The 25,995-nt window shown below is 51.8% G+C and overlaps 1 protein-coding gene across 1 annotated transcript in view; it reads left to right on the forward strand.

Annotated features, from left to right (window-relative positions):
• Positions 1-25,995, forward strand: part of GTF2I (general transcription factor IIi) — a 2,618,156-nt gene that overhangs the window by 923,433 nt on the left and 1,668,728 nt on the right. The window contains exon 16 of the mRNA XM_069614749.1: positions 14,313-14,496. Within this exon, the coding sequence (XP_069470850.1) occupies positions 14,313-14,496 (184 nt within the window). The remainder of the gene's footprint in view (positions 1-14,312; positions 14,497-25,995) is intronic.

Below are 25,995 nucleotides of genomic sequence, written 5' to 3' on the forward strand. Positions count from 1 at the left end.
CCCGCCGGTGAAGGCTCCGGCCCCGGCGTGGGAGCTCAACGTGGTGCTGACCAAGCTCATGGGACCTCCGTTCGAGCCTCTGCACTCGGCCCCGTTGAAGTTCTTGTCGTGGAAAACAGCGTTTCTTGTGGCCATCACCTCCGCACGACAGGTGGGAGAGATCTAGGCCCTTTCCTGCAAGGCCCCGTACTTGACTTTTCACGACACGAGGGTAGTGCTCAGGACGCACCCCTCCTTCATGCCCAAGGTGCCGTCGGACTTCCACCTCAACGAACCCTTGGTGTTGCCTGTTTTCTTCCCGTCGCCGGCTGAAAGGACTTTGCACTCGCTGGATGTGGCTAGAGCGCTGAAGTTCTACGTGGACCGCACGAAGGGTTTTCGGAAGACGTCACAACTCTTTGTGAACTTTGGACCTGTCAATCAGGGGAAGGCTCTCTCGAAGGCTTCCATTTCCAGATGGCTCTCCGGCTGTATCATGTACTGTCATCGGTTGGCAAACCGACCGCTGCCTGGCCGTCCGAGAGCCCATTCCACCAGAGCGATCGCAGCTACCACGGCGTTCCTATCTGGTGTGCCCTTGCTGGACATCTGCAGGGCTGCTACGTGGAGGTCGACGCACACCTTCACGAAATTCTACTGCGTCGATCGGGATTCCAGGGAGGAGTCCAGGGTCGTCCAAGCAGTGCTGTGCAACCTGTTCGCCTAAGGTGAGCCTGGTGAGGAGGTAAGATTTGCTTAATGTTGAGTTTGATGTAATGCTTAATGTTGAGCCTTTGCCACCTCCCGTGGTTGTGCATGTGTGTACTGCTATGTATTCTTTATTCATGAGCATGTGAATCCATGCCAGACCCCATGCTGGAGAAGGAACAAGTTACTTACCTGTAACTGTTGTTCTCCAGCATGGGTCTGGCATGGATTCACATGCGAACCCTCCCGCCTACCCCTCTGCGGCTCTTCACTTGGTCATACTGCCACTTCACGTGCTACCAAATCTGAAGATGGCTGCCAGAGGCGGGGCTTATGTAGAGGGCAGTCATTGGCTGTGGTCAGTATGATGCAGAGATCAGTGATTGGTTACTACTACAAAAGACCGATCAGAAACGAAACTGATACTGGTTTTTTCTTTACCGAGGATTCCCAGCCTGACGACGGGGAATATTCATGAGCATGTGAATCCATGCCAGACCCATGCTGGAGAACAACAGTTACAGGTAAGTAACTTGTTCCAACTTCACCACACAGCTCAGGGTCTGTGGTCTCAAACTGCAGCTCAGAACCACATCAGTGTGTTGGAACTTCTGGCAGTATTGAAAGCCCTTCAGGAATTCAAACCCCATTTAACAAACCAGTTGGTGCAGATCCTAACAGACAGCACCACAGTGATGTTTTATATCAACAAACGGGGGGGGGGGGGGGGTACACGCTATCCAAATCTATCGAGACTTGCACAGAAAATCTGGAAATGGGCACTCAAACAGAAAATGTTCCTGTCATCACATGTTACAGGGGATCTCAACGCTCTAGCAGACTCATTGAGCAGAGATCCCCTACCAGAGGAACATGAGTGGCGTCTACATGAAGAAGTCGTAGAACACCTCTTCTCTCAGTGGGGTTTCCCAAATATAAACTTATTCGCCACAAGCGAAAATCGTCAATGCCCAGACTTCGCGTCCAGGTTCCCCCAGCCAGGCTCCAAGGGCATCAGCCTATGGATGAACTGGTCAGAGAAGTTTGTTTACGCTTTTCCCCGACCCCTCTCATGAGGAAAGTGGTGAACAAGTTACACAAGGAACCGATGACGCTAATCTTAGTTGCTCCTATGTGGGCAATACAAACCGTGTTATCCACATCTGCGCAAACTGGCGATGTGCGATCCCATCAAACTCCCATACCAGTACAACCTACTGGCCCAGTATGGGGGACTTACGGTGCACCTGCAGCCACACTCTATGAACTTGGCAGCATGGCTCCTGAAGTCAGAGTTCGGACATCTCAATCTACCACAGAGATGCATGGATATCTTGAAAGAATCAAGAAAACCAAACACTAGGCACTGTTAGTATGATAAATGGAAACAATTCGTAATTTGGTGCCAGAATAAGCAAATCCAACCCCATTGATTGTACTCCATCTAACATTCTAACCTATATGCTCCAATTACTAGATGCAGGGTTAGTGTTCAATTCCCTAAAAGTCCACCTGGTGGCTTTGTCAGCCTACACCACTTCCCATAATAAGGTCTCATGGTGGAAGGTACCGGTTATAAAAGCATTTATGGAAAGAGTAAAGCTTAGGTAGAGGGCAGTCATTGTCTGGGGGCAGTATGAGCCAGAGACCAGTGATTGGTTATTAGGAGAAAGACAGTTCAGAAACTAAACTGAAACTGATTTTTTGTTTACCGAGATTCCCAGCCTGACGGGGAATATTCATGAGCATGTGAATCCATGCCAGACCCACGCTGGAGAACAACAGTTACAGGTAAGTAACTTGTTCCTTCATGTGATGATTCATCCCAAGCACAGAAAGTACCTGAGGTTTGCGGCTGGCGACACGCACTTTGTGTTTCGGTGTTACGCTCACCTGGTCTCTGCGGCATTGGGGCGCGGTTGGAGCCCTCCCTGGACCTGGCTTCCCTGGATCAGCTCCCTCCCCCAGCCACTGCGTTATCGAGGACCCAGGATACTGGTTCTGCTCCTAAGAGAGGATGAGGGACAGTGAAAATGGCGTGGCGATGTCTGGATTCCCCTCAACCCTTTCGTGCCAGAAGTTTGTGAGCAAGAGTTTGCCCATGCAGGCTCACCTGTTTTGATTGAAAGATGAGCTCTCCGTCCTGCATTCTTCCAGCAGGGGCGCTGTAATTGGACCTAGTTGCGTCACTGGTCCTTGGTGTGAAGGTCCAGACCGGCTGCGACATTCCGTCTTGAAGGTAAGTTTTGTAACTGATTATTGTTCGTATTGATTGTGTTAATCTTCCTCCATGATTATTGTCCGTAACCCTATATTGTCCTTTCTCTCCCCCTTAGGTATGAAGATGACCCAGGAACGTGTGATGACAAAGTCTACTCCGGAGGAGCTTCCAGAGGTAAGGCCTCTACCTGAAGCTCGCTGCTTAGAGTATGAAAGTCTATGCAAATGCTAACCTTGTTTCCTTTCCCTTTGCAGTTGCAGCTGATCGATGGGCGGTTACTGAACTCCTACAGGCGGCCGGAGGTGAAGATCTGCGAGGATGGTGCGTCGGAAGAAGATCCTGTGTTGATGGAAGTTCTGGACTGGTAAGGATGCCGGGCGGCACCCGCAAGGTACTGCAGATCTAGGTAAGATATGTGCGTGGCTGCACTAGGGGAAGCGATAGCAGCGCTTCCAGCGAAGGTTCGGCTGACTCAGGTAAGAGGCGCGCGTAGTTGCTGAAGAGAAGCGCTGGCAGTGCTCCCAGCGATGGAGAGGTTGACTCGGGTAAGACGCGCGCGTAGCTGTAGAAGTGAAGCGATGGTGTGGCTGACCTCAAGGTAAGATGCTGGAGGGTTCCGGAGTCTGAGGATACACGTGCTGAAACAGGTAAGGTCTTCTGAACGGCAGTAAGCGTTATGCTGCTCTAGCAGACTAACGCGAAGCGCCAGCATGCGGGTGGGGCCGGCTTATATAGCCTGGCCCCAGCCACTCCCTTTAGGCCTGTTAGGCAGAATTATATGCAGTACCCTTTGGGAACACTACACACAATTAAGACTACAAGTGACAGTACAATTTCACCTTTGGTACAAGCCTGTACTACACAGTTATAGTGGTAGCAGTAGCGGAGCAGCCAGACTTATCTCAAGAGTAAGTGAGCAGTACAAGTGATTACACAAGGGACATCAATTACTATGGTTCAGGCAAACACTGACTCAAGGTTTCTAAGTAAAAGAATATATATTTATGTACTCAACAGCTGTAGAACATTGCACTATTATAAGCAAGTTAAAAAATCGCAATCAAAAATACACCACACCACTTCCCTTAAATTCCAGACAAGTTAAGCTCACAAAATGAAGTGGGAGCAAAATGGCACTCCAGAAATTTAAAAGGGAGGGAAAGACAGTTATTAGAAATTAGGCAAAACCCACAGGTAAGTAGTCAGGGCAACTGAACAAGAGAGACTACAAGGGTAAAATCAGATCGAAAAGGCTTAGGGCCAAAGTCAATGGTTCAAAAGTTTTTTGCTCAAGATAATAGGTTCAATGTAGTTCGTGGTAAAGTTTGTGGCACAGATTCTGGACGAGGTTGGTCGGTAGAAATGTTAGGTAAAAGAAAAGAGAAGGACAAGCCCTCGGCTTGGAGAAAGATTTCAAACACTTTCACCGCGGCTGAGAGAAACGCACAACCGGATTTGCACAGTACCTAAAACGGAGAGGGAGCTGTAGCTGAGGCAGACGTTCTGGTGGTTCCTGCAGGCTCGCGGTTCCTGAAGCGACTGTCAGACTGACACGAAGTAGGAAGACTGGCGGGTCCTGCGCCTCCCAGGGAAGAAACCAGCAGCAGAGCCAAACGACGAATAAAAGGTGCGTTCCCTAAAACCCAAGCAGGGTCCGACCTTCCTGGCCCACTGTAGCTCTGTACCAGGAATTCGACCAGAGGAGTCGTCATGGCTTGCAGTTTGGGCGAACTGGTTGGTCTCACCAGCTCAAGGGAAGAAGTTTCCTGGAGGATCTTCTCTGTCGTCGGATTTGAAGATTCGGACCTGCAGCAGGGCTTCACTGGGCAGTTCAGTCATGGTAGGGGTCCTCTTCTACCAGTTCCTTGTTGGTTCTTTCGTTCCAGTGGTGACTCTACTCTTCCAGTCCCAGAGACCTGCTTTTTATGCATTTTCCCCCATTTATACAGCTTGGCTGTCAATCACACAGCAGGGTGACTGCCCTGGCAAGGCCAGTCCCCTTAGCCAATCAGACAAGAGTGCGACTTGGGTTGCTAAGACAACCCATGGCAGGGGTCCGACGTTCCTTCCCTCACATCCTGCCCATCTAGACTATCAGGCACCTTAAGGAGGGCTTCTGGGCAGAGGTCCGCGAAAAGACAGCAAACAAAGGAATCAACCCCGGTTTGGCACGCAGAGTAAAACACAAGAAAGACTTTAACAAAAAGAAATGGCGCATAAACCCAGCCGGAACCAAAATAAAATGTATTTGGTCAAGCGGGTTTATGTTCGAGGCTACTATAATAGCCTAAAACAATACCACGTTTTATATAATATAATCGTGGTAGAAAAGTTTGGGTAGATACCGCTGCCACCAGCCAAGTCTTAAAGTTAAGGGAGCGAAACAAGGTTCCAAGAGGCACAGACAAAAAGGGATAAGAGTTAACCCTTTCCAGTACTCCATGTAAGATGGGGTGTACGGGGTCTGTAATTTAAAGTGACTAAAGTTAATGGCAACTTTACCGGTTTCTGGCGGACAGTAGTCATTCCCAGAAAAATGGAGTCAGGGGGAAGTCTCAAAGACATCCCTGTGTCACTGCACTGAAGGTGCTGTGTAACACGCGCAACGTGGTGTACATGGAGTAGGTGAGGCTCCAGTGCCCAAGATCACACACAAAGTGAAAACACACACAACAAAAGACATATAAGAGTGGGAAAAAGGCTCACACTCTTACCAGGTGAAAAAATAAACCCTAGAAATCCAGCAAAGCTGCTGAGGGACTCATTAGGTAAGGGGAATCAGCCATTTATTGAGAATTCTCCCTAACAAGGCCCTGCCCTGAGGGCCCTCCTTGCCACTCCTCCTGCCTTCTGCACATGCCTTCCATGCATTGCTAGGGCCCCGCCCTGTCCAGATGCATGTGCCTTCAACAGTCTGTGTGCAAAGCACACTTTATAATGAGCTTGGTGCCAAAGGGACCCTGCAAGATGTGAAGTAACTGGCCATTGACCAGTGGCCATGACATTCGGGTCCTGCGGTTCGGATTGACCTCCGCCCGAGGGTCTTCACCAAGCTAATTGTGGTGGTGGTAGCGTACCTTAGGCGAGGATGGGGGAGGGGTCATTTACGTCTACCCCTACCTGGACGACTGGCTGATCCGGCTGTGCTCTCCCGAGCCAGCGTTGGATCATCTTGGTCTCACCTGCCGCACCCCCCACAGGCTGGGCTTTTCCCTGAATTTCAAGAAGTCGCATCTGACACCTTCCCAACAGCTCCAGTACATCGGGCCTGTGTTAGACACGTCCTTGTAAGTGCTTGCCTCGCAAGGTGAGGGCTCATCACATTGTGCAGTTGGTGGACCAGTTTCAACATGCCCAGAGTCTCCCGGTTTTTGAATTCTCTGCCTCATGGCATCCTGCATTTTTCTGGTGCCAGAGGCCAGGCTGCGGATGAGATCCCTGCAATGGGTACTCAAGAGGCAGTGGTCGCAGTTCTCCTGCAAGATGTCAGATTCCGTTCGGATTCCACTCTCGGTCTTCCAGGATCCTTCTGTGGTGAGCCAACAAAGGGAACCTGATGAGGGGCATAAACGTTTTGACGCCGTGGCCGGAGGTGACTGTAGTGACGGATGCTTCCCTCACAGGATGGGGCGCTCATGCCAAAGACTTGACCGCCAGCAGTCGGTCTCCGTCGGAGTACAAACTCCATTAATCTGTTAGAGCTGAGAGCAATCTGGCTGGCTCTGAAGGCTTTTTTGCCGTGTTTACGGGGGAAGAGTATCCTTGTTAGTCCCGAAACGACCCTATTCCTGTATAGTATGTATGTTATGTTGGCCGGAAGCCAATTGCATCATGTGACAAACACAGAATCGTCAGTATAACCAGAGGGCGTCCATTTTGTGTGAATATCCGCCATTTGCTTTTTTCCTTTCTGTCAAATGCTTTGCAAAATGTATTTCATTCTGAAAGCTCATACACGGTGCGAGGCCACAGCCTGCATGTTGAAATATCATCCCAGACAGGAATGCCAAACAGTATAGAAATACATTGTTTTCCTCCCTCACAAAGTCCTTGGAGGCAAGCAGAAACAGCATTTAATCAGCGGCCCAGGTGCCGGCCTGTCTTACCAAAGCTGTAGCAATAGGCAGTTAAGACATGAATTATATTCTTCTAGTGGTCCTCCTTCGCGGATCTGCCTCAGAACAGGCTGACCCCTAGTTCACGAATGGAAACGGCTAGATAACGTACGATGGAATGTGTCTCTCTCACAAACATGATATCCTTGCTGAACAAGTGCTTTGTTCTCCATAACAAAGAACTGTCTCTGCAACTGTTGCTAAAATGAGTATAATTAGATTGAATAGGAAACTTGTCATAATGTGTCATATTTGTCATGATTTTCAGTCACCGAACCCTAGCTCTAGAAGATACATTATGGGCGGTTTGATTTGCCTTCAAAGATTACATGCTTGTAAATATGTGCCCGCTTGAGCGATGCTCGCTCTCTTGCGTCTCACAAGGTCTAGTTGACGCACGTTGCGAGACGTTAGACTGAGTCGGACGACTGAGCATACTTTGAAATAAACCATATTACTTCGAAAATCAAACCTTGTGTCTGTCGTATCACTAGTATATGGTGATTGTGCCTTGCTTTCCATATGCGTGGGTCTTTACGGCCTAGCATCCTGATCTTGACGGACAACACAGTGGCCATGCATTACCTCAACAAAAAAGGGGGTATGGGGGTAGGGTTACTCCCATTGTGCAGAGAGGCAATGTAGCTCTGGTTCTGGTTCATCCAGCAGGGAATTTCCATCTCTGCAGTTCATCTGGACGGAGACCAAAATGCGGAAGCTCTGAGCAGGCAGAGCACGGTCTCTCACGAGTGGGAGTTGGTTCAGGAAGTCCTTCAGGAGATCTTCGCCCTTTAGGGAACCCCGCAAGTGGATCTCTTCGCCACCAGTGTCAACCGGAAGTGCGAGAGATTCTACTCACGGGAATTTCCTCCAAGAGGAGCCTTAGGAGATGCATTCGTAGTGGATTTGTCATTCCCAATGCTGTACGCTTTTCCTCTAGTCCCCGTCAATCCTCAAGTGTTGCGGAGGTTACGGAGGTTCGGTTCCCACATGATCCTCATTGCTCCGGGTTGGGCGAGAAGAGCGTGGTACCCGGACCTTCTAGAAATGTCCATCTGCCGTCTTCCCTGCCGAGAGGAACTGCTCTCGTGCGTGCGAGGAGGTGGTCAGGTTCTCCATCCAGAGGTCACAACTCTCAACCTTCAAGCTTGGTATCTGAAAGGTTGAGTTATAAGGATTGGGACCTCCCGGATGACGTGATGGAGGTGTTGCTTTCGGCCAGGCGGCCTGCAACAAAATCCATGTACCGTTGGCGCAAGTTCTGCGACTGGTGCAGAGATCACAATGTTGATCCTTTTCAGTTCTCCTTTCCTATAGTTTTGTCTTTCTTACTTACTTTGGCCCACAGGGGCCTTAAAGTGGGTACCATTAAGGGTTACCTGGAGGCGCTGTGTATCTTTAAGTGCTCGTCTGAAGAATGCTCTTACTTTAAGATTCCTTTGATTTCTCAATTTCTTAAAGGACTGACAAATGTGTTCCCGTCGTCCCCTTTCCAGGTGCTGGTTTGGGATTTGAATTTGGTTTTGAAATTTCTCATGGGTGCTCCGTTTGAACCTTTGCACTCTTGTCCTTTGAGATTACTGTCGTTCAAGACTGTGTTCTTGGTTGCGGTTACTTCCGCTCGCAGTGAGTGAATTGCAGGCACTATCCTCTAAGCCACCCTTTACTGTGTTTCACAAGGACAGGGTTGTACTGTGGGTACGTCCCTCCTTTCTACCTAAGGTAGTATTTGAATTTCATTTCAGTCAGAAGGTGGTTCTTCCATCTTGCTACCCTTTTCCTCATCCTGGGAAGGAAGAGGCGCGACTCCATCGGTTGGATCCTAGGAGAGCTGTGAGCTTTTACATTTCTAGGATGTCCAGGGTCAGAGCGGACGATCAACTCTTTGTAGGATATGCTGGATGCCGATTGGGCCAGGCTGTTACCAAACAGACCTTGTCCAGGTGGATTATCCTCACCATTACGGAGTGTTACCGATTGGCGGGTAAGGACCCTCCTGAAGGGCTGCGTACTCATTCCACTAGGGGAGTGGCTACTTCCACAGCCCTGCAGCGGGGAGTTCCTATTAGGAATATTTGTGACGCAGCTACATGGGCTTCTATCCACACCTTTGTCAAACATTACTCCCTGGATATGCTCCATGGTCAAGATATGGCCTTTGGTAAAGCAGTTCTTTATTCTGCCATCTGATTGGGTATTATAAATTCTTCTCCCTCCTCCATTTTCTGGTACCGCTTTGGGCGCCTGTCAAAGATGTGGAATACGTTGGAGGACACAATCCATTCAAAGAACAAGTTACTTACCAACTGGTAACGTTCTTTCGACGGATGTTCCTCAACGTATTCCACATCGCCCTCCCAGCCTGCCCCTCTGGAGAATTTCCTATGCGATTGCAGCTTACGTTTCCAAAAGGCTATGTGCAGTCAAGCAGGCATGAGACTGGTGCCACACCTTCTGAGGGAAAACACGTAGACTGAGGCTACGGGCGCCGTGCGTCTTATTTATAACATCTGGTGATGTCGCCCTCGACGGAGGCCTTCGAGGGACATCGACCCAATGTCATCGATGCAGGATGCCCTCTGCTGAAAAGGTTTCCGAAGATCAAAGATGTGGAATATGTTGGAGGATCATCCAGTCGAAAGAACGTTACCAGTTGGTAAGTAACTTGTTCTTCTTCGGACGTGGGTGACAACGCCGAGGGGGGGGCAACAACGGAGACGGCAACAGTGGAAATGCTGACCGTGGGGCCCAGTAGGCTTACCGCCTGACCACCTCCAAGGGATGTATAGCTGGACATCCTATCGACCCTAGACACCCTGCTGTCGGAGATTCAGAAAGGGATGCCGACCACACCACAGGCCCAGGACCCGGTGGCCCCGGACTAGTGCCGGTGAATAAGAGGAAGTGGCACCCTACGCCACCTCATCAACTTCCGCATGTACCCCCCCCCCACACCCTCAGTGAAATGGGGATGACCCGCGACTACGGACACGGACGAGGACATGGCCACGGCGGGTGGTTCGCCGCAGCCAAGCACTGATCCCCTGGACCATGTGGGGTTGTTCCATGCCATGGTCGCCAGAGCACCCAAACTCTTCCAACTGACACCACGAGGCCAAGAGGAAGACCATCTTCGTGGTCCCTCTCCTGGATGACGTTTGGGAGGAGGACCTAGCTTTGATGAGGAATCCGGCAACGGCCCAGGCCAAGAGGGATAGGCTGGAGAAAAAAATAACTGGTGACGGAGTCTGCAACCAAGTGTCTACATTCGCAGCCTTCCCCGGACTCATTGGTACAGGCGGCAGCGAGAAAGTAGTCTAACCCTTCGTCTTCATCCTCCGTCCCTCCTGATAGTGAGGGGAAGAAGTTAGATGCTATGGGTAGCATCAGCAGTCAAGGCAGCCATCGCACTTGCAATCCTGGCCAGGCACGACAGGGAGCTGTGGCATGAGATGGCCCTTGTGCTGGAGTGCCTAACCGACAAGCGGGTTGAGGCACTTTCCATCCTCCAGGAGGGAGAGGTCGCATCGGACCATGCAATCAGTGGCCCGGAACATCGCGCACACAGGGTTCCGACAGATGGGGAGCAGTGTCTGCCTCCATCATCATGGCTGGCTGAAAGCCACAAACTTCTGTCAGGAGGTCCAGACGAGGGTGCTGGACATGCCCTTCGATGACAACCACTTTGGGAAGGTCGTCGATTAGTCTTAGCAGGCCATTTTGACTTACGCGAAAAAAGCCCATGCCCTGGGCACTTTTCAACAACACTGCCGTATCTTTCGTGCCTCCAGGGGAGAGGGGGAGTCCGGCAGATCATCAAAAGGTTTGGGCAGAGGGTCCTCTTCGTACTGTCAACCCTCACGGTCCATGGTGCAGGTGGCGGACATCGTTGTCGCTCCCAGGGCGGCATGCAGGCCCCGAAGCAAGATTGAACTGGCCAGCACGTCTGGCCTCCTCCCATGCACCTCGGTGGGAGGCCAGCTGGTGGGCTTTGGCCGCGAGTGGAAGAAGATATCCACCGACCGATGGGTGCGGGACACTCTAGAGTTCCAGCAGAAGTGTTCGCGAATACCGCCGGTAGCCTGGCAGGAGCAGCACATCGCTCAACTCCTACAGGAAGTACGGGGCATGATAAGAAAATGGGCGATTGAGCTAGTTCCAAAGCGACTCTGGTGCTCCATATTCTACTCCAGATACTTTTTTGTAAAGAAGACTACCGAGGGCTTGAGGCCCATTCTAGACCTGCAGCGCCTCAACTAATACCTAGTCCCAAAAATTCAGGAGGGTCGCGTTGCAGCACGTGTTCGGCCATCTGGAGGAAGGAGACTTCTTGACGTCGCTGGATCTGGAGGACGCATACTTCCACGTCCCCATTCATTAGAAGCATCAGATGGTCATGCGCTTTGTGATACAGGGCAGGCCCTACCAACTGAAAGCCCTCCCCTTAAGACTGAAGTCGGCGCCCAAGGTGTTTACGAAGTGCCTGGCACCAGTGGCGGCCCATCTGCGTCTACAGGGGATACACGTGTACCCGTACCTAGATGACTGGCTAATCCGGGCCAAGTCAAGGAACGTAACCGGCAAACACACGCGAAGACCTTCGGGCTGCTGACGGACATGGGGTTCTCCATCAACTATCCAAAGTCCTGCTTGATTAAATGGCAGAACACACTATCCTGGGGGCCAGGCTCAACACAGTCTCCTGTCTGGCGGCTCCCTCGGAGGTGAGGATCGCAGCCCTGCTGGGCAGGTACAATCGCTGTTGGCACTGAAGAGCGCTGTGGTGTGGACCACCCATTCGCTGCTCGGCATGTTGTGCATCTACCCGATCCGGCTCTGCAGGTTGGGGATGCAACCCCTTCATGAATTCCTGGGCGCTCGCTGGATCCAGGTGTCCGGAAGCTTCGCGGAACAAAATTGCTCTAGACAAGGAGTTCTGTTGAGCGATAAGGTGGTGGGGCGTGCGCTCCAACATTGCCCAGAGCCACACGATTTCAGAGCCCCCCGCACCAGTTGACGGTCACTGCGGACACGTCCATGGAGGGCTGGGGAGCCTACACCAGACGTCTCCAGGCCAGCGGCCTGTGGCTGCCGGACTGGAGGGATCTCCACATCAAAATCCTGGTGCTGCCTTCCCTCCCTCAAGGGCAAAGTGGTGAGTCTTCACGGACAACACCAATACGATGTTCTACATCAGGATACAAGGGGGCACCAGATACCTGGCGCGCTCCAGAGAGGCGTAGGACTTGTGGCACCGGGCCGTCGCCCGTGAGCTGTTTCTCATCCCCTTTCACCTGGCGGGAATCAAGAACACCATCGCCTACACCCTAAGCCGGGAACTGCAATCCTGCCACGAATGGGAACTTCGACAGGATCAGGTGGACTGCCTCTTCCTCAAGTGGGGAAGACCCCAGATCGATCTGTTTGCGACGGCTTCCAAATGCCAGAAAGTCGCCTGCAAGTTCCACCAGCCGAGGAGCATGGGGGATGTGTTTTCCTTCCCGTGGGAAGGCCTTTTCCCTCAGTTGCCGCTCCTGCTGCGAGTCATCAATCAACTCAAACGGTGCCGGTGCAGGATGATCCTTGCCGACTCGGCAGATTTGATACCCGGTCTCTCAGCCTTTCAACATCACCCCTGGTCAAGCTGCGTGTGGTTGCAGATCTTCTCACCAGAGGTGGTGGTGCAATCCTGCATCACGACCCAGGGTGGCTGAACCCTGTGGGCTTGGCTCCTGCAGCCCTAGAGTTAAGAGGGTAAGAGTTGCCAGCGAACTGCAGGGAGGTCCTTGCCAGAGCATCGTCGACTCTTAAGTGCTACTTAAGTGCTTACCACAAGTGGAAACGCTTTGCTACGTGGTGCCAGGCGCAGAAGATCAATTCTCTGATGGGTCACGGCCCACAGGTTCTTCCGTACTTGTTGTCCTTGTCCTTGGCCAAGGCGGGGCTTGCACACGCCTCTATCAAGGTGCATTTGGCGGCTATCTCCCGCTATACCCGGTCTCCAGGGCGATCTTCTCTTTGGTCCCACCGTCTCATAAAGAAGTTCCTCAAAGGACTGTTTCGTTCTCACCGTTGAAGGCGCCTGCCCCGGTGTGGGAACTCAACGTCGTACTGATGGGGCTCATGGCGGGGCCCCTTTGAGCCTATGCATCAGGCCCCTCTCATGGAAAACGGCTTTCTTCATGGCCATCATCTCTGCCAGGAGGGTGGGTGAGATCCAGGCCCTATCCTGCAAACAGCATTATCTGACTTTTCACGACACAAGGTTGGTGCTGCAGAAGCACCCTTCCTTCATGCCAAAGGTTCCGTTGGAATTCCACCTCACTGAGCCCTTGGTGTTGCCTGTGTTCTTTCCGAACCTTCATCGCTGGCTGAAAGGACTTCGCACTCGCTGGAAGTGGCTCGTTCTCTGTAGTTCTATGTGGCACGCATGAACTTTGGTCCTGTGAACCATGGGAAGGCATTGTCCAAGGCTTCCATCTCCTGGTGGCTCTGCGGCTGTATCACACTATCCTCGGTTGGCAAACTGACCGCTGCTGGGCCATCTGAGAGCCCATTCCACCAGACCGATCGCTGCGACGACAGCGTTCCTTTCTGGTGTGCCCCTGCTGGAGGTTCACTCGCACCTTCACAAGATTCTACTGCGTCAACAGGGATTCCAGGAAGGAATTGCTTCTGTAGAGCCTTGCCACCTCCCGTGGTTGTGTAATTTTGTACTGCTATGCATTCTTTATTCATGAGCATTTCAATCCATGCCAGACCCCATGCTGGAGAAGGAACAAGTTACTTACCTGTAACTATTGTTCTCTAGCATGGGTCTGGCATGGATTCACATGCGAACCGTCCCGCCGTCCCCTCTGTGGCTCTTCTTGGTCATACTGCCACTTTAAGTGCTTACCAAATCTGAAGATGGCTGCCAGAGGAGGGGCTTAGGGCGAGGGCAGTCATTGGCTGGGGGAGTATGATTGGTTTAGAAGAGAAAAACAGTTTGTAAGTGAAAGTAAAACTGTTTTTTTTCTTTTTACCCAGGATTCCCGGCCTGACTGGGGATATTAATGAGCATGTAAATCCATGCCAGACAAATACTGGTAAGTAACTTGTTCCATCATTCATTTATGTCCCGTACGGTAAGTATGTTGGTTCTGAATGCTTGGTTCTCCTTTATCATTAAAGGCTTTTCTTTTTGCTTTCATTTTTACTATTGGATATTTTTGCCATTTTGGAATGGTCTTAGAGTTTACTTTTAGATTGCGTGATAAACTGTTGATTCACTCTTGTTTTCATTCTAGCTGAAGCCATGGGAAAACCTGAACCACTGGCAGTCCCATACCAGAAATTTGAGGCAAACCCTAATGACTTGTTTGTTGAAGGCCTACCAGAAAACATTCCCTTCAGGAGTCCATCATGGTATGGAATTCCTAGGTTGGAAAAAATAATTCAAGTGGGCAACCGAATTAAATTTACTATTAAAAAGTAAGTAGAACTTTTCACATGATTGTCAATACTGCATGTTACTGTGAGCGGTCAGAATATTTATTTTGCAAATGTACTTTTACAAATAATGCTATATTGTAGTTTGAATTTATGTCCAATATTATGAAAGCCATGCTAGTTATCAAGAAAAAATGTAATGATCTCATGAAAGATCATTGCTATTATACCTGCACCACTCACCAAATGTAAAAGGGAACTCCAGCATACATATGTGCTTTTAAATTTCAACAATTTTCAGTGCAGTTTAGGCATGTAATGTGCAACTATGCAGTGTTCTGATGCAGGTACACTAAGATCAGAGAAGACAGATGTCTGTGCTGCTTCTCTCAGTTTCTGCCATTACCATGCCCTCAAGGCTGTTTTCACAACTCCTGATATTCCATGTAGAGTCTTAAATCCGTTTCTTGCTTCCCTTTGTTCAGGTGTAATGCTCCTGAGCCGTATTTTTTAAACCGGGCTTTCGCTTGCTCTCCTACTGGTAGAAAAAGCAAAGGTAGTCTGGATACAATGTAGCACATACATAATGTTTGAGATGGATCCCACACAGATGTTAATGAAACTAGTGTTTATTTTCTGTGACGTTGAGTGCCCTTGTTGCAGGCAAGTAAGCAGTAAAAGGAAGTCTTTTTGATGTTTTGAGATTTTGCCCTTCTAGTTAGGGACACAAAGTGAAGTGGGTCTTTCAGGTACCAAAACTGCCTTGTAGGTAAATACAAAACCAGCATTAACTCAGCTGGGAGTTACATTTGCATAAGAAACTGGAGAGATGGACCTGATATTGATTGGCTGATCCTTATACTTTACTGATGCTGAAATCCCCCAAGTGTTAGGAATAGGCAACATTTTAAAAGGTATCCGGTAATATCCTTATATTTCTGAGGCTTGTGGCCTCTGCTTAGATCACATGCTATGCATAGGCCGACATCTAGTGGAAGCTGCAGAGTATTACAGTTGTTTTCGAAACCCGAAAGGGGACGTCGACAGGGCGTGCCAGCAATACTATTCCTAGTGTGACATCCACCGCACCCATGGTCCTTCATGTGTCGAGGTCCCTCAGATTGTTTATTTCCGCCATCATAAGTGGACGCTTATCGCAGAGTTCCATTTCGGCTAACGCCATTTGCTTATGACAAATTAAAAATGGTTTACTCTTTCTGTCCTTTTTCCTTCCAACTTCGACAAATTCATCGACGCAGTGGAAAAGACAGCACCGTCAGACTAATTCAAGATTCCACTGACCCTTTCGGCCTTAGAAGGCCGCACCGGGCTTAGGCCCTTACAGTAGGGAGAGTGGGGGCGGTCTTTGTAGAATTCATTTTTCCCACCCATTTGCTTTTTTTGCCTGGCTGCCTTTCTCAAACATGGATAGACCACCATTTAAATTCTGCCCCACGTGTAATAAAAAATTCCTGTGGATACACAAACGGAGTGTTCAACTTTTTTTTTTTTTAATGTTTTATTGGTTTCATAAATCAGATGGCGAGAGAAGAAAAAGAAAAAATCACAAATGACAAAATAAAAACTTATCATTTCCTTAATTCATTACTTCTCACCATCAGCATTTACAGAATAAACCTTTAACATTCTTCTAAAAGCCATTTTCACTCACACTTCAGATCTATTCCAGAGCCATTCCTCCTTCCGAGGTAGTTGATAAGACTGCTTCTAGCATTTTCATAGTAGCGAATACAAGCTTGGTTTGATCCCCTGCCAATACCCAATTCCACCATTCTCGCAAGGTAAGAGTACTTCCCATATCTTTAAATTTCTCCAAGAAAAATCTTCTTGATTCTTGTAGACCTTCTCACAGCATTACTAGATGCTCCAGGGTTTCCACAGACAGCCTCTTGTTACAATAACAACATATTGCATTTTCGACCTCTGGTGTTTTCCTCATAAACAAGACCTCTCTTGTATTCAGGATATTTAATCTGCACCGAAGTAAAAGGTGTCTATATTTAGAGGATGGAAACTTTAGTAAAAATTTGGGTAAGACATTTATCCTCCCACTTTGCAGGTTTAGGGACGACACCCGGCGGCAAAAGCACTTCCACTACCCCCGTCACCAAACACACATCCTGGGCGATGAGTCGACGTCATCGACCAAACGCCCAAGTACGGCGTCAAGGGAGAGGTCTACAGAATCCCTGTCCTCTGAAATCAAAAGACGCCGCCCCTAAACATCATCGACCGTCGACAGACGAGGTGGAGGGGCGTCCCATTACAAAAGTCGACATCATACGTCGAAATCGGCTTTAGGGTCGAATAACACTGGTTTATAACACCTAGTCAAAAAAAAAGTCCCTGAGAGCCTGCTAAAGGCTACTCACTCCAAGAAACACTCCTCCAAGAGTTCTAATCATAAGGACAAGTCTCATAAGGACAAGCCTACCCCTTCTAGGGAAACACTCTGTCCCACAGGAGGAGGGTTCTTTGGCTGAAGCCTTACAGAATCCACACTCCATGGCCATCCTGCTCCCTTAGGACAAGTCCCTACCCCTCAGTACTCTGGTGTCATTCCCAGTTCAACCCAGTGGATTGCGGAAGACAGACGGGGACATGACAAGAATGACCTTTATGGCCAATTTCTTTGAAAAGAATACCAAAACATTCAGGTTATTACACCTACTACTGAGGTGTCCAGCTCCCATCCTCCAGCTTCTGGCTCCCAGCCCCCAGCTAAAAAAGCTTGTCCTGAGTCACTACCAGTCCAATCGGTACTAGGTGATCTGTATGACGTCCATACAGACACCGAAGGTGATAATGAAGACTATCAGCAATCTGATCATCATCATTATTATGATGATGATGAGGAGGAGGCAGAGGTGTATACCCTGGCCTCGCCAATTCATCTGGACTCACCAGTGGCCGATTCGCCAGTGGATAATCAGCCTCTCATAATGACATGTTAATCAAGGCGGCTGAACACTTTGTTATCCAGACACAAGAAACCCAGCTCGACAAAGACTTTGTGGAGGACATTTTTTGGGAGACAAAGCCACTCAATTCATCCCAAATTTACAATCTGTCCAAGGAAGGATTCAACCTACACCTAACCAGACACGGGCAGTAAACCTGCGGGTAGAGAAACATTTCCGCCCAGCGTGCCGTCTGACCTGCTCTATATCGGGGGCCAGCTTAAGCCGGATTCGCTTGTGGTTACAACTACCCATAAAAGGGCAGGGACACCACTAGCCTCTTCAGAGGATCCCCCATACAAGGAGAGCAAGAAGCTCTATACCATGGGAAGGAAGGAAGCGACTTTGGCAGCTTTTCAAGCTAGAATCAACAAAAACTCTACCTTGTTGGCAAGTTATTGCCATAAATGGGATAAAATAACTACCCTAATAGCTTCTGCTCCCAAACCTTTAAAGTCTCAACTAGCCCTGGTAGCAGCTGATGGCAAAGCTACATCCAGCTTCTTTCTCAAAAATAACCTTGACGCTGCAGATAATGTGGGCCAAATGATCCCTGAAGGAACCATAATCAAGCGTCAAGCTTGGCTATGCCAGTCTGGTTTTAAGCTTGAGACCCAGGCTATGTTACTTAACATGCCAGTGGAACCAACAGTCTTATTCGGCAAAGCAGTAGAGGATGCCATTAAGTCTGCCAAAGAGGAATACGACATCCTCAAGTCTGAGGCAACTGACTAACAAACCACCTTGTCAGAGAGGCGGAAACAATTTTCGCTGTTTTCATTTCCAAAATTACCCGAGATGCTCCGTTTATGGACAAGGTCAAAATTCTTCCTGGAATAACAACCAAGGTCAAGCGTCTCACAGGGTTACCAAAGAGGCCAGCGCCGATCCCGCAACCAAGGGAGATCCTCCACATCTAGAGGTGGAGGAACACCTCCCAAACAATGACGGCCAGCTACTGGTCCCCTCCCATGCCTCCCCAGTAGGGGGATGTATTTCACACTTAACCCACACATGGGACGGTATAACCACGGACAAGTGGGCGCTATCAACAGTAGCTGGAGGTTATTGTGTGGAGCTTGTCCAAAGACCATCGGACCATCCTGCCCGCCAGAGAAAGTCAACGAAGAAAGAACAGCTCATCCTTCTCGAAGAGGTCAACGTGCTGCTTCTCAAAGACCCCATAGAGATTGTGCCGTCCAACGAGGTAAAGAAGGGTATTTATTCAACCTACTTCCATGTGCCAAAAAAGGATCTCTATCTATGCGCCCAGTGTTAGACTTACGCACTGCAAACACTTATGTAAAGCCACAAACATTCTGCATTACAACGCTACAAGACGTAATCCCCTTGCTAAAGCGGGGAGATTACATGGCAACACTGAATATGAAAGATGCCTATTTTCATATTTCAATGTTCCCAGCGCACAGAAAACTCTTGTTTCAAAATAGCAAACCAGCACTATCAAATCAAGATGCTACCCTTCGGAATAGCGTCTGCTCCAAGGGTATTCACCAAGGTACTGGCGATGGTGGCAGCACACCTGTGCAGGGAGGTAATACCAGTGTACCCCTACCTGGGCGACTGGCTGGTCACAGGCTAATCACCCAATCTTTGCAAACAAAACACGCAAAGGACCATAAACCTTCTATTCTCCAGCATGGGGTCTGGCATGGATCCACATGCTCATGAATATTCCCCGTCGTCAGGCTGGGAATCCTCGGTAAAGAAAAAACCAGTATCAGTTTCGTTTCTGATCTGTCTTTCGTAGTAATAACCAATCACTGGTCTCTGCGTCATACTGACCACAGCCAATGACTGCCCTCTACCTAAGCACCGCCTCTGGCAGCCATCTTCAGATTTTTACCGCACGTTCATGTGTTGGGATCCTCGTGCTATTGCTCTCGAGCGTTAGTGCTCTTTTTTCGCGCTTTTTACAAAAAAACTTCGATTCTTTTGGTCAAAAGAGCCTCAAGCTCCACCGATCCTACATCCGATCAACGGGGACCCGTGTCGGATTCATCTGTGCCCCTCAAGGGTGAAGATCTCGTCGAGCTACACTTCGGAGGACTCCAGAAGCTTCTCAGGCCCGGTCTCGGAGATGGCCCAGGAGAAGGGAAGCTCGACGCCCGGAAAGCTGTTCAGGGTCTGCCCTGGATGCCAGCTGCAGAACGTCTTCAAGGAGGACGAACACTCTTTCTGCCTTTACTGCCTTCATGAGGACAAGACGCACGTGGAGAAGGACTGTGCGTTTTGCGGCAACATGTCGGAACGGACCATGAAGGACCGCCATCAACGTCTCGCCAACTGGCTGGAGGGTAAGAGCCCGTCTGGCGAGAAGAAGAAGAAATCCGAGCGGTCTTCTAAGACCTTTGAGGGCGCCCCGGCGACGGGGGCCCAACATAAGGCCAAGCACCGCGAGTCCGCTGGCACCGGGAGCGCCGAACGGTCGGGCTCTACGGGCGCCAGGCAGGGCGCACCCTCCCCGGCACCATCAACCACGAGCCAACGCTCTGGGTCGGGTAAGAGGAAGGCCGAGCACCCGGCGAAGCTCCTGGAGAGGCCCCGGTCGAGCTCTAAGGCAGAGGAGGAGCGTGGCAGTGCCCCCTCCCTCAAGGATAAGGCGGTGAGCGCACCTAAGGTGGTGAAGGCCTTGATCCATCCGACCAAGCCCTCTATCGAAACGGTCGCGGCGGCCCTGGCTCAGCCTGTGGTGGCTGCACCAGTGGTGGCGACCTCAGGGCCCAGAATCTCCCTGCCTCCTCGGAGGGAGTCTTCCTTTGTGCCCATCGATAGGACCCCCGTGAAACCCTCCGTGGGGAAGAAGGGGGGGCAGGGCGTCGTCGTAGAGTCGGCCTCAACCTCAGAAGAGGAGCTGATCGAGGTCTTAAGCCACGGCCTAGGCGTGGAAGAAGGCCAGCCCGTCGTAATGGACCCCGACGCAGGTGACGACGACATCGTCGAGGATACCGACGGGGCCCCTGCTCGCCCGTCGGATTCCCCTCTGCCAGCGCCGCAAGACAACTCGGCGGCCATTTTGTTGGCCATACAGTCCTTATGCTCCGAGATAAGGACGAGGCTACCGTTACCGACGGAGGAACCTCTCCCGTCGGGGGATCCAGAACCGGGACCTTCTGGTGTTCCCCCTACCAAGAAAAGAAGGATCCATCCACCACCTCCTTTTCAACCGTCGCGCCCCTTCCAGCCCTCCTCCCCGTCCACCCGAGGGGATGATACGGGGACTGACACGGCAGCGACGGGTACGGACGACGAGGCATACGACGAGGATTTTCCGTCGTCGCCTCCCACCAGGGCCTCTCCGCCCGACGAGATCGGATCTTTCCACTCCATGATCTCCAGGGCTTCCGAGCTTTTCCAACTCTGCCCTGAGGAGAAGAAAAAGGAAGGCTTCCTTTATCAGCGGCGCGAGGCCAAGAGGAAGACGGTCCTCGCAGTGCCTCTGTTGGACGACATTTGGGATGAGGGCCTTTCCCTCCTCAAGAACCCTTCCACGACGCCAGCTAGAAGAGACCGGTACGAGAAAAAGTACCGGGTCCCGGACACGGCCCCCCTATGCCTCCGGGCGCAGCCTACCCCGGACTCCGTCGTCTCCGCGGCAGCCAGGAAGAAAGCGGGGGGGGGTGCGGCCTCCACATCGACTTCCCCGCCGGACGGCGAGGGAAAGAAATTGGATACTATGGGGCGTAGAATCATCTCGTCGGCAGCGACGACGATTAAAGCGGCCAACGCCTTGGCTATCGTGGCCCGCTACGACAGGGAGCTCTGGTACAAGATGGCTCCCCTGCTGGATTTTCTGCCGGACGACAAGAGGGCGGAGGCCCTTGAGATCCTGCAGGAAGGTGAGGTGGCCTCGGACCACGCCATCACCGTGGCGACGGACATCGCTGACACTGGGTTCCGCCAGCTGGGCAACGGCGTTTGCCTTCGACGTCGTGGATGGCTCAAAGCTACGGACTTCCGGCAGGACGTCCAGACCAGAGTCCTGGACATGCCCTTCGACGGGAACAACCTGTTTGGGAAGACAGTGGATGATTCCCTTCAGGCCATCAAGGCGGATACGGAGACGGCCCGGGCCCTTGGAGTCCTGCAACGACGGACGCCCTTTCGGAGCGGCGGAGGCAAGGGCACCTCCAAAGGTTCCGGCGGCGGTTTCGCTTCCTACCGTCAAGCGGCCCGCTCGTCGTCGCAAGAGGCCTACAGAGGACGAGGCAAGTCTAGCGGACCCCGCCGTCGTCGCCAAGGAGGTCAAGGCGGCAAGGCCGCGTCCAAGCAGGATTGAACCGGCCGTGGGGTCGGGCCCCCACCGAAGCACCCCGGTGGGAGGCCGGCTGGCGGGCTTCGTCAGCGTGTGGGAGTCCATCTCCACCGACCGTTGGGTGCTGGACGCCCTGGCCCGGGGCCACGCGCTCGAGTTTCAAAGAAGGTGCCCGCGCGTCCCCCCCGTGGCCAGGAAAGAACTTCACGTCCCTCAACTTCTCCTGGAGGTAAAGGCGATGCTCAGAAAGGGCGCCATCAAACTCGTCCCAAAGAGGCTTTGGGGCTCCGGAGTCTACTCGAGATACTTCCTCGTGAAGAAGAAGACGGGAGGATGGCGCCCCATCCTAGACCTGCGACGTCTGAACAAGTTCATCAAGGCGCAGAAGTTCCGGATGGTCACCCTCCAGCACGTCCTGGGTCAGCTGGAGGAAGGAGACTTCCTATCGTCGTTGGATTTGGAGGATGCCTACTTCCACATTCCCATCCTAAAGGGGCACCGCAAATTCCTCAGATTCGTGGTCCAAGGGCGTCATTACCAGTTCAAAGCCCTTCCCTTCGGACTACGGTCGGCACCCAGGGTATTCACCAAGTGCCTTGCACCGGTGGCGGCGCAGCTGCGCCGCGAGGGGATTCACGTCTACCCCTACCTGGACGACAGGCTCATCCGCGCCAAGACGAGGGAGCTCGCCGTGGTCCACACGGCAAGGACCGTCCAACTCCTCACGGACCTGGGATTCTCCGTGAACTACGCCAAATCCCACCTGGTGCCCGCGCAAGTCGCACTGTTTCTGGGAGCGAGGCTCGACACAGTGTCCCTTCTGGCCTCCCCGTCGGAGGAGAGGACCAGGACCATCTTGGGCAAGGTGCAACGGATGTTGGTGGCCGACGCGGCCAAAGTGAGGTCCATCAAGTCCCTCCTCGGGATGATGTCTTCCTGCATCTACCTCATTCCCATGTGCAGGCTCCGGATGCGCCCGTTGCAAGAATTCCTGGATGCGCGCTGGATCCAGACGACGGGCAGCTTCGAGGAAAGGATCAAGCTCGACGAGAGTTTCCGACGAGCGATACGGTGGTGGGGCACCCGCGCGCATCTGACGGCGGGCATGGACTTCCAGACCTCAGCCCACCAGGAGACTGTGACCACGGATGCCTTCCTGGAAGGGGGGGGAGCGCACACCGAAAATCTGCACGCAAGGGGACTCTGGCTCCCGACGGAGAAGTCCCTACATATCAACGTCCTGGAGCTCCTTGCAGTGTTTTGGGCCCTCAGGTCCTTCCTTCCGTCCCTCAAGGGCAAGGTGGTGAGGATCTTCACCGACAACACCACCACCATGTTTTACATCAGGAAACAGGGCGGAACCAGGTCCCCAGCGCTGTCCAAGGAGGCGCAGGACCTGTGGCATTGGGCCGTCGCCCAAGGGATTTTTCTGGTGCCATTTCATCTGGCAGGGATAAAAAACACCATCGCCGACTCACTCAGCAGGGAGCTGCGCTCGTGCCACGAGTGGGAACTACGGCAGGATCTGGTAGATCGCCTCTTCCGACGGTGGGGCACACCCCAGATCGACCTGTTCGCGACGGCGACGAACACCAAGTGCCGGAGGTTCGCCAGCAGGTTTCCCCAGACGAGGAGCATGGGCGATGCTTTCTCGTTCCCCTGGGAGGGCCTGTTCCTCTACGCGTTCCCTCCCTTGCCTCTGCTAATCCGGCTCGTCAACCAGCTCAAGAGGTCACGGTGCAGGATGATCCTCGTCGCACCTGCGTGGCTGAGGCAGATATGGTTCCCGGACCTTCTGGACTTGTCAGCGTCCCCGCCGATCAAGCTGCCGGCGGACGCGGATCTACTCTCCAGGGAAGGAGGCGCCATCCTCCACCACGACCCGAAGTCGCTGAACTTGCAGGCCTGGCTCCTGCAGCGCTAGAGTTTGGAGGATACGACATACCGGCCGATTGCAGAGAGGTTCTTGCAAAGGCCAGGGCGTCCTCGACTCTTAAATGCTACGGACACAAATGGAAGAGGTTCTCTGTCTGGTGCCACGCACAGAAGATTAACCCTCTACGGATTACGGCTCCCCAAGTACTGCCGTACCTGCTGACGCTGGCCAAAGCTGGTCTGGCACACGCGTCCATCAAGATTCATCTTGCTGCGATCTCCCGATACACCAGAACCACGGGCCGGACGTCCTTGTGGTCTCATCGTCTGGTGAAAGAGTTCATGAAGGGACTGTTCAGATCGTTCCCGCCGGTGAAGGCTCCGGCCCCGGCGTGGGAGCTCAACGTGGTGCTGACCAAGCTCATGGGACCTCCGTTCGAGCCTCTGCACTCGGCCCTGTTGAAGTTTCTATCGTGGAAAACAGCTTTTCTTGTGGCCATCACCTCCGCACGACGAGTGGGAGAGATCCAGGCCCTTTCCTGCAAGGCCCCGTACTTGACTTTCCACGACACGAGGGTAGTGCTCAGGACGCACCCCTCCTTCATGCCCAAGGTACCGTCGGACTTCCATCTCAACGAACCCTTGGTGTTACCTGTGTTTTTCCCGTCGCCTTCGTCGCCGGCTGAGAGGACTTTGCACTCGCTGGATGTAGCTAGAGCGCTGAAGTTCTACGTGGACCGCACGAAGGGTTTTCGGAAGACGTCACAACTCTTTGTGAACTTTGGACCTGTCAATCAGGGGAAGGCTCTCTCGAAGGCTTCCATCTCCAGATGGCTCTCCGGCTGTATCATGTGCTGTCACCGGTTGGCAAACCGACCGCTGCCTGGCCGTCCGAGAGCCCATTCCACCAGAGCGATCGCAGCTACCACGGCGTTCCTATCTGGTGTGCCCCTGCTGGACATATGCAGGGCTGCTACGTGGAGGTCGACGCACACCTTCACGAAATTCTACTGCGTCGACCGGGATTCCAGGGAAGAGTCCAGGGTCGGCCAAGCAGTGCTGCGCAACCTGTTCGCCTGAGGTGAGCCTGGTGAGGAGGTAAGATGCTTAATGTTGAGTTGATGTGATGCTTAATGTTGAGCCTTTGCCACCTCCCGTGGTTGTGCATGTGTGTACTGCTATGTATTCTTTATTCATGAGCATGTGAATCCATGCCAGACCCCATGCTGGAGAAGGAACAAGTTACTTACCTGTAACTGTTGTTCTCCAGCATGGGTCTGGCATGGATTCACATGCGAACCCTCCCGCCTACCCCTCTGCGGCTCTTCACTTGGTCATACTGCCACTTCACGTGCTTCCAAATCTGAAGATGGCTGCCAGAGGCGGTGCTTAGGTAGAGGGCAGTCATTGGCTGTGGTCAGTATGACGCAGAGACCAGTGATTGGTTATTACTACAAAAGACAGATCAGAAACGAAACTGATACTGGTTTTTTCTTTACCGAGGATTCCCAGCCTGACGACGGGGAATATTCATGAGCATGTGAATCCATGCCAGACCCATGCTGGAGAACAACAGTTACAGGTAAGTAACTTGTTCCTTCCAATTGGGCTCGTCAGTAAACGAGAAAAAGTCCAGTCTTGTACCAAACACAACAAAACAGTTCCTTGGAGCTGTCTTGGACACAAAAGCAGGCTTGGCCTTTCCATCCATGGAAAGAGTTCAAAACATGCTTTGGCAAATACCTCAGTATCCAGCCGGTCACCAAATAAGGGTACGCAAAGCGATGCGTTTACTAGGCATGATGGCATTGTGCAATTACCTCGTCCCACATGCACGTCTGCCCGTGAGCCCCATGCAGAGTGGTTGGCGAAACAGTGGTCTCAGGCAAGCGGTCAGTGGGACGATCTAGTGGTTGTTTCGCCAACACTAGTTTGAAACCTTTGATGGTGGACAAAGGAAAACCTGTTAAAGGGAAAACCCTTCCACGATCTGGAAGCGCAAGCGATTGTTACAACAGACTCATCACTCTCCGGGTGGGGTGCTCATTACCTTCCCACAAAGAACATGGTCTGCGGACTCGCATCACGGCACAGATCCACACCAACCTGCTGGAAATACTAGCAGTATTCAAAGTGCTTCAAGCATTCGAAGCGCAACTGATGAGCCAGTCGGTTCAAATTCTAACGGACAGCACCACTGCAATGTTCTGTGTGAACAAACGGGGGGCACACACGCTCCAAGTCTGTCCAAACTGACACAGAAAATATGGAGATGGGCACTCAGACCTCCCAACACGTTACAGGGCTACTCAACACTCTAGCAGACTCTCTGAGCAGAGATCCCCTACCAGAGGAACATGAGTGGCAACTAGATAGTCAAGTGTCGTAGACCACATCTCTCAATGGGGT

This window comes from Ambystoma mexicanum, chromosome 9, assembly GCF_040938575.1.
Source record: "Ambystoma mexicanum isolate Mex_15411 chromosome 9, UKY_AmexF1_1, whole genome shotgun sequence".
NCBI lineage: Eukaryota > Metazoa > Chordata > Amphibia > Caudata > Ambystomatidae > Ambystoma > Ambystoma mexicanum.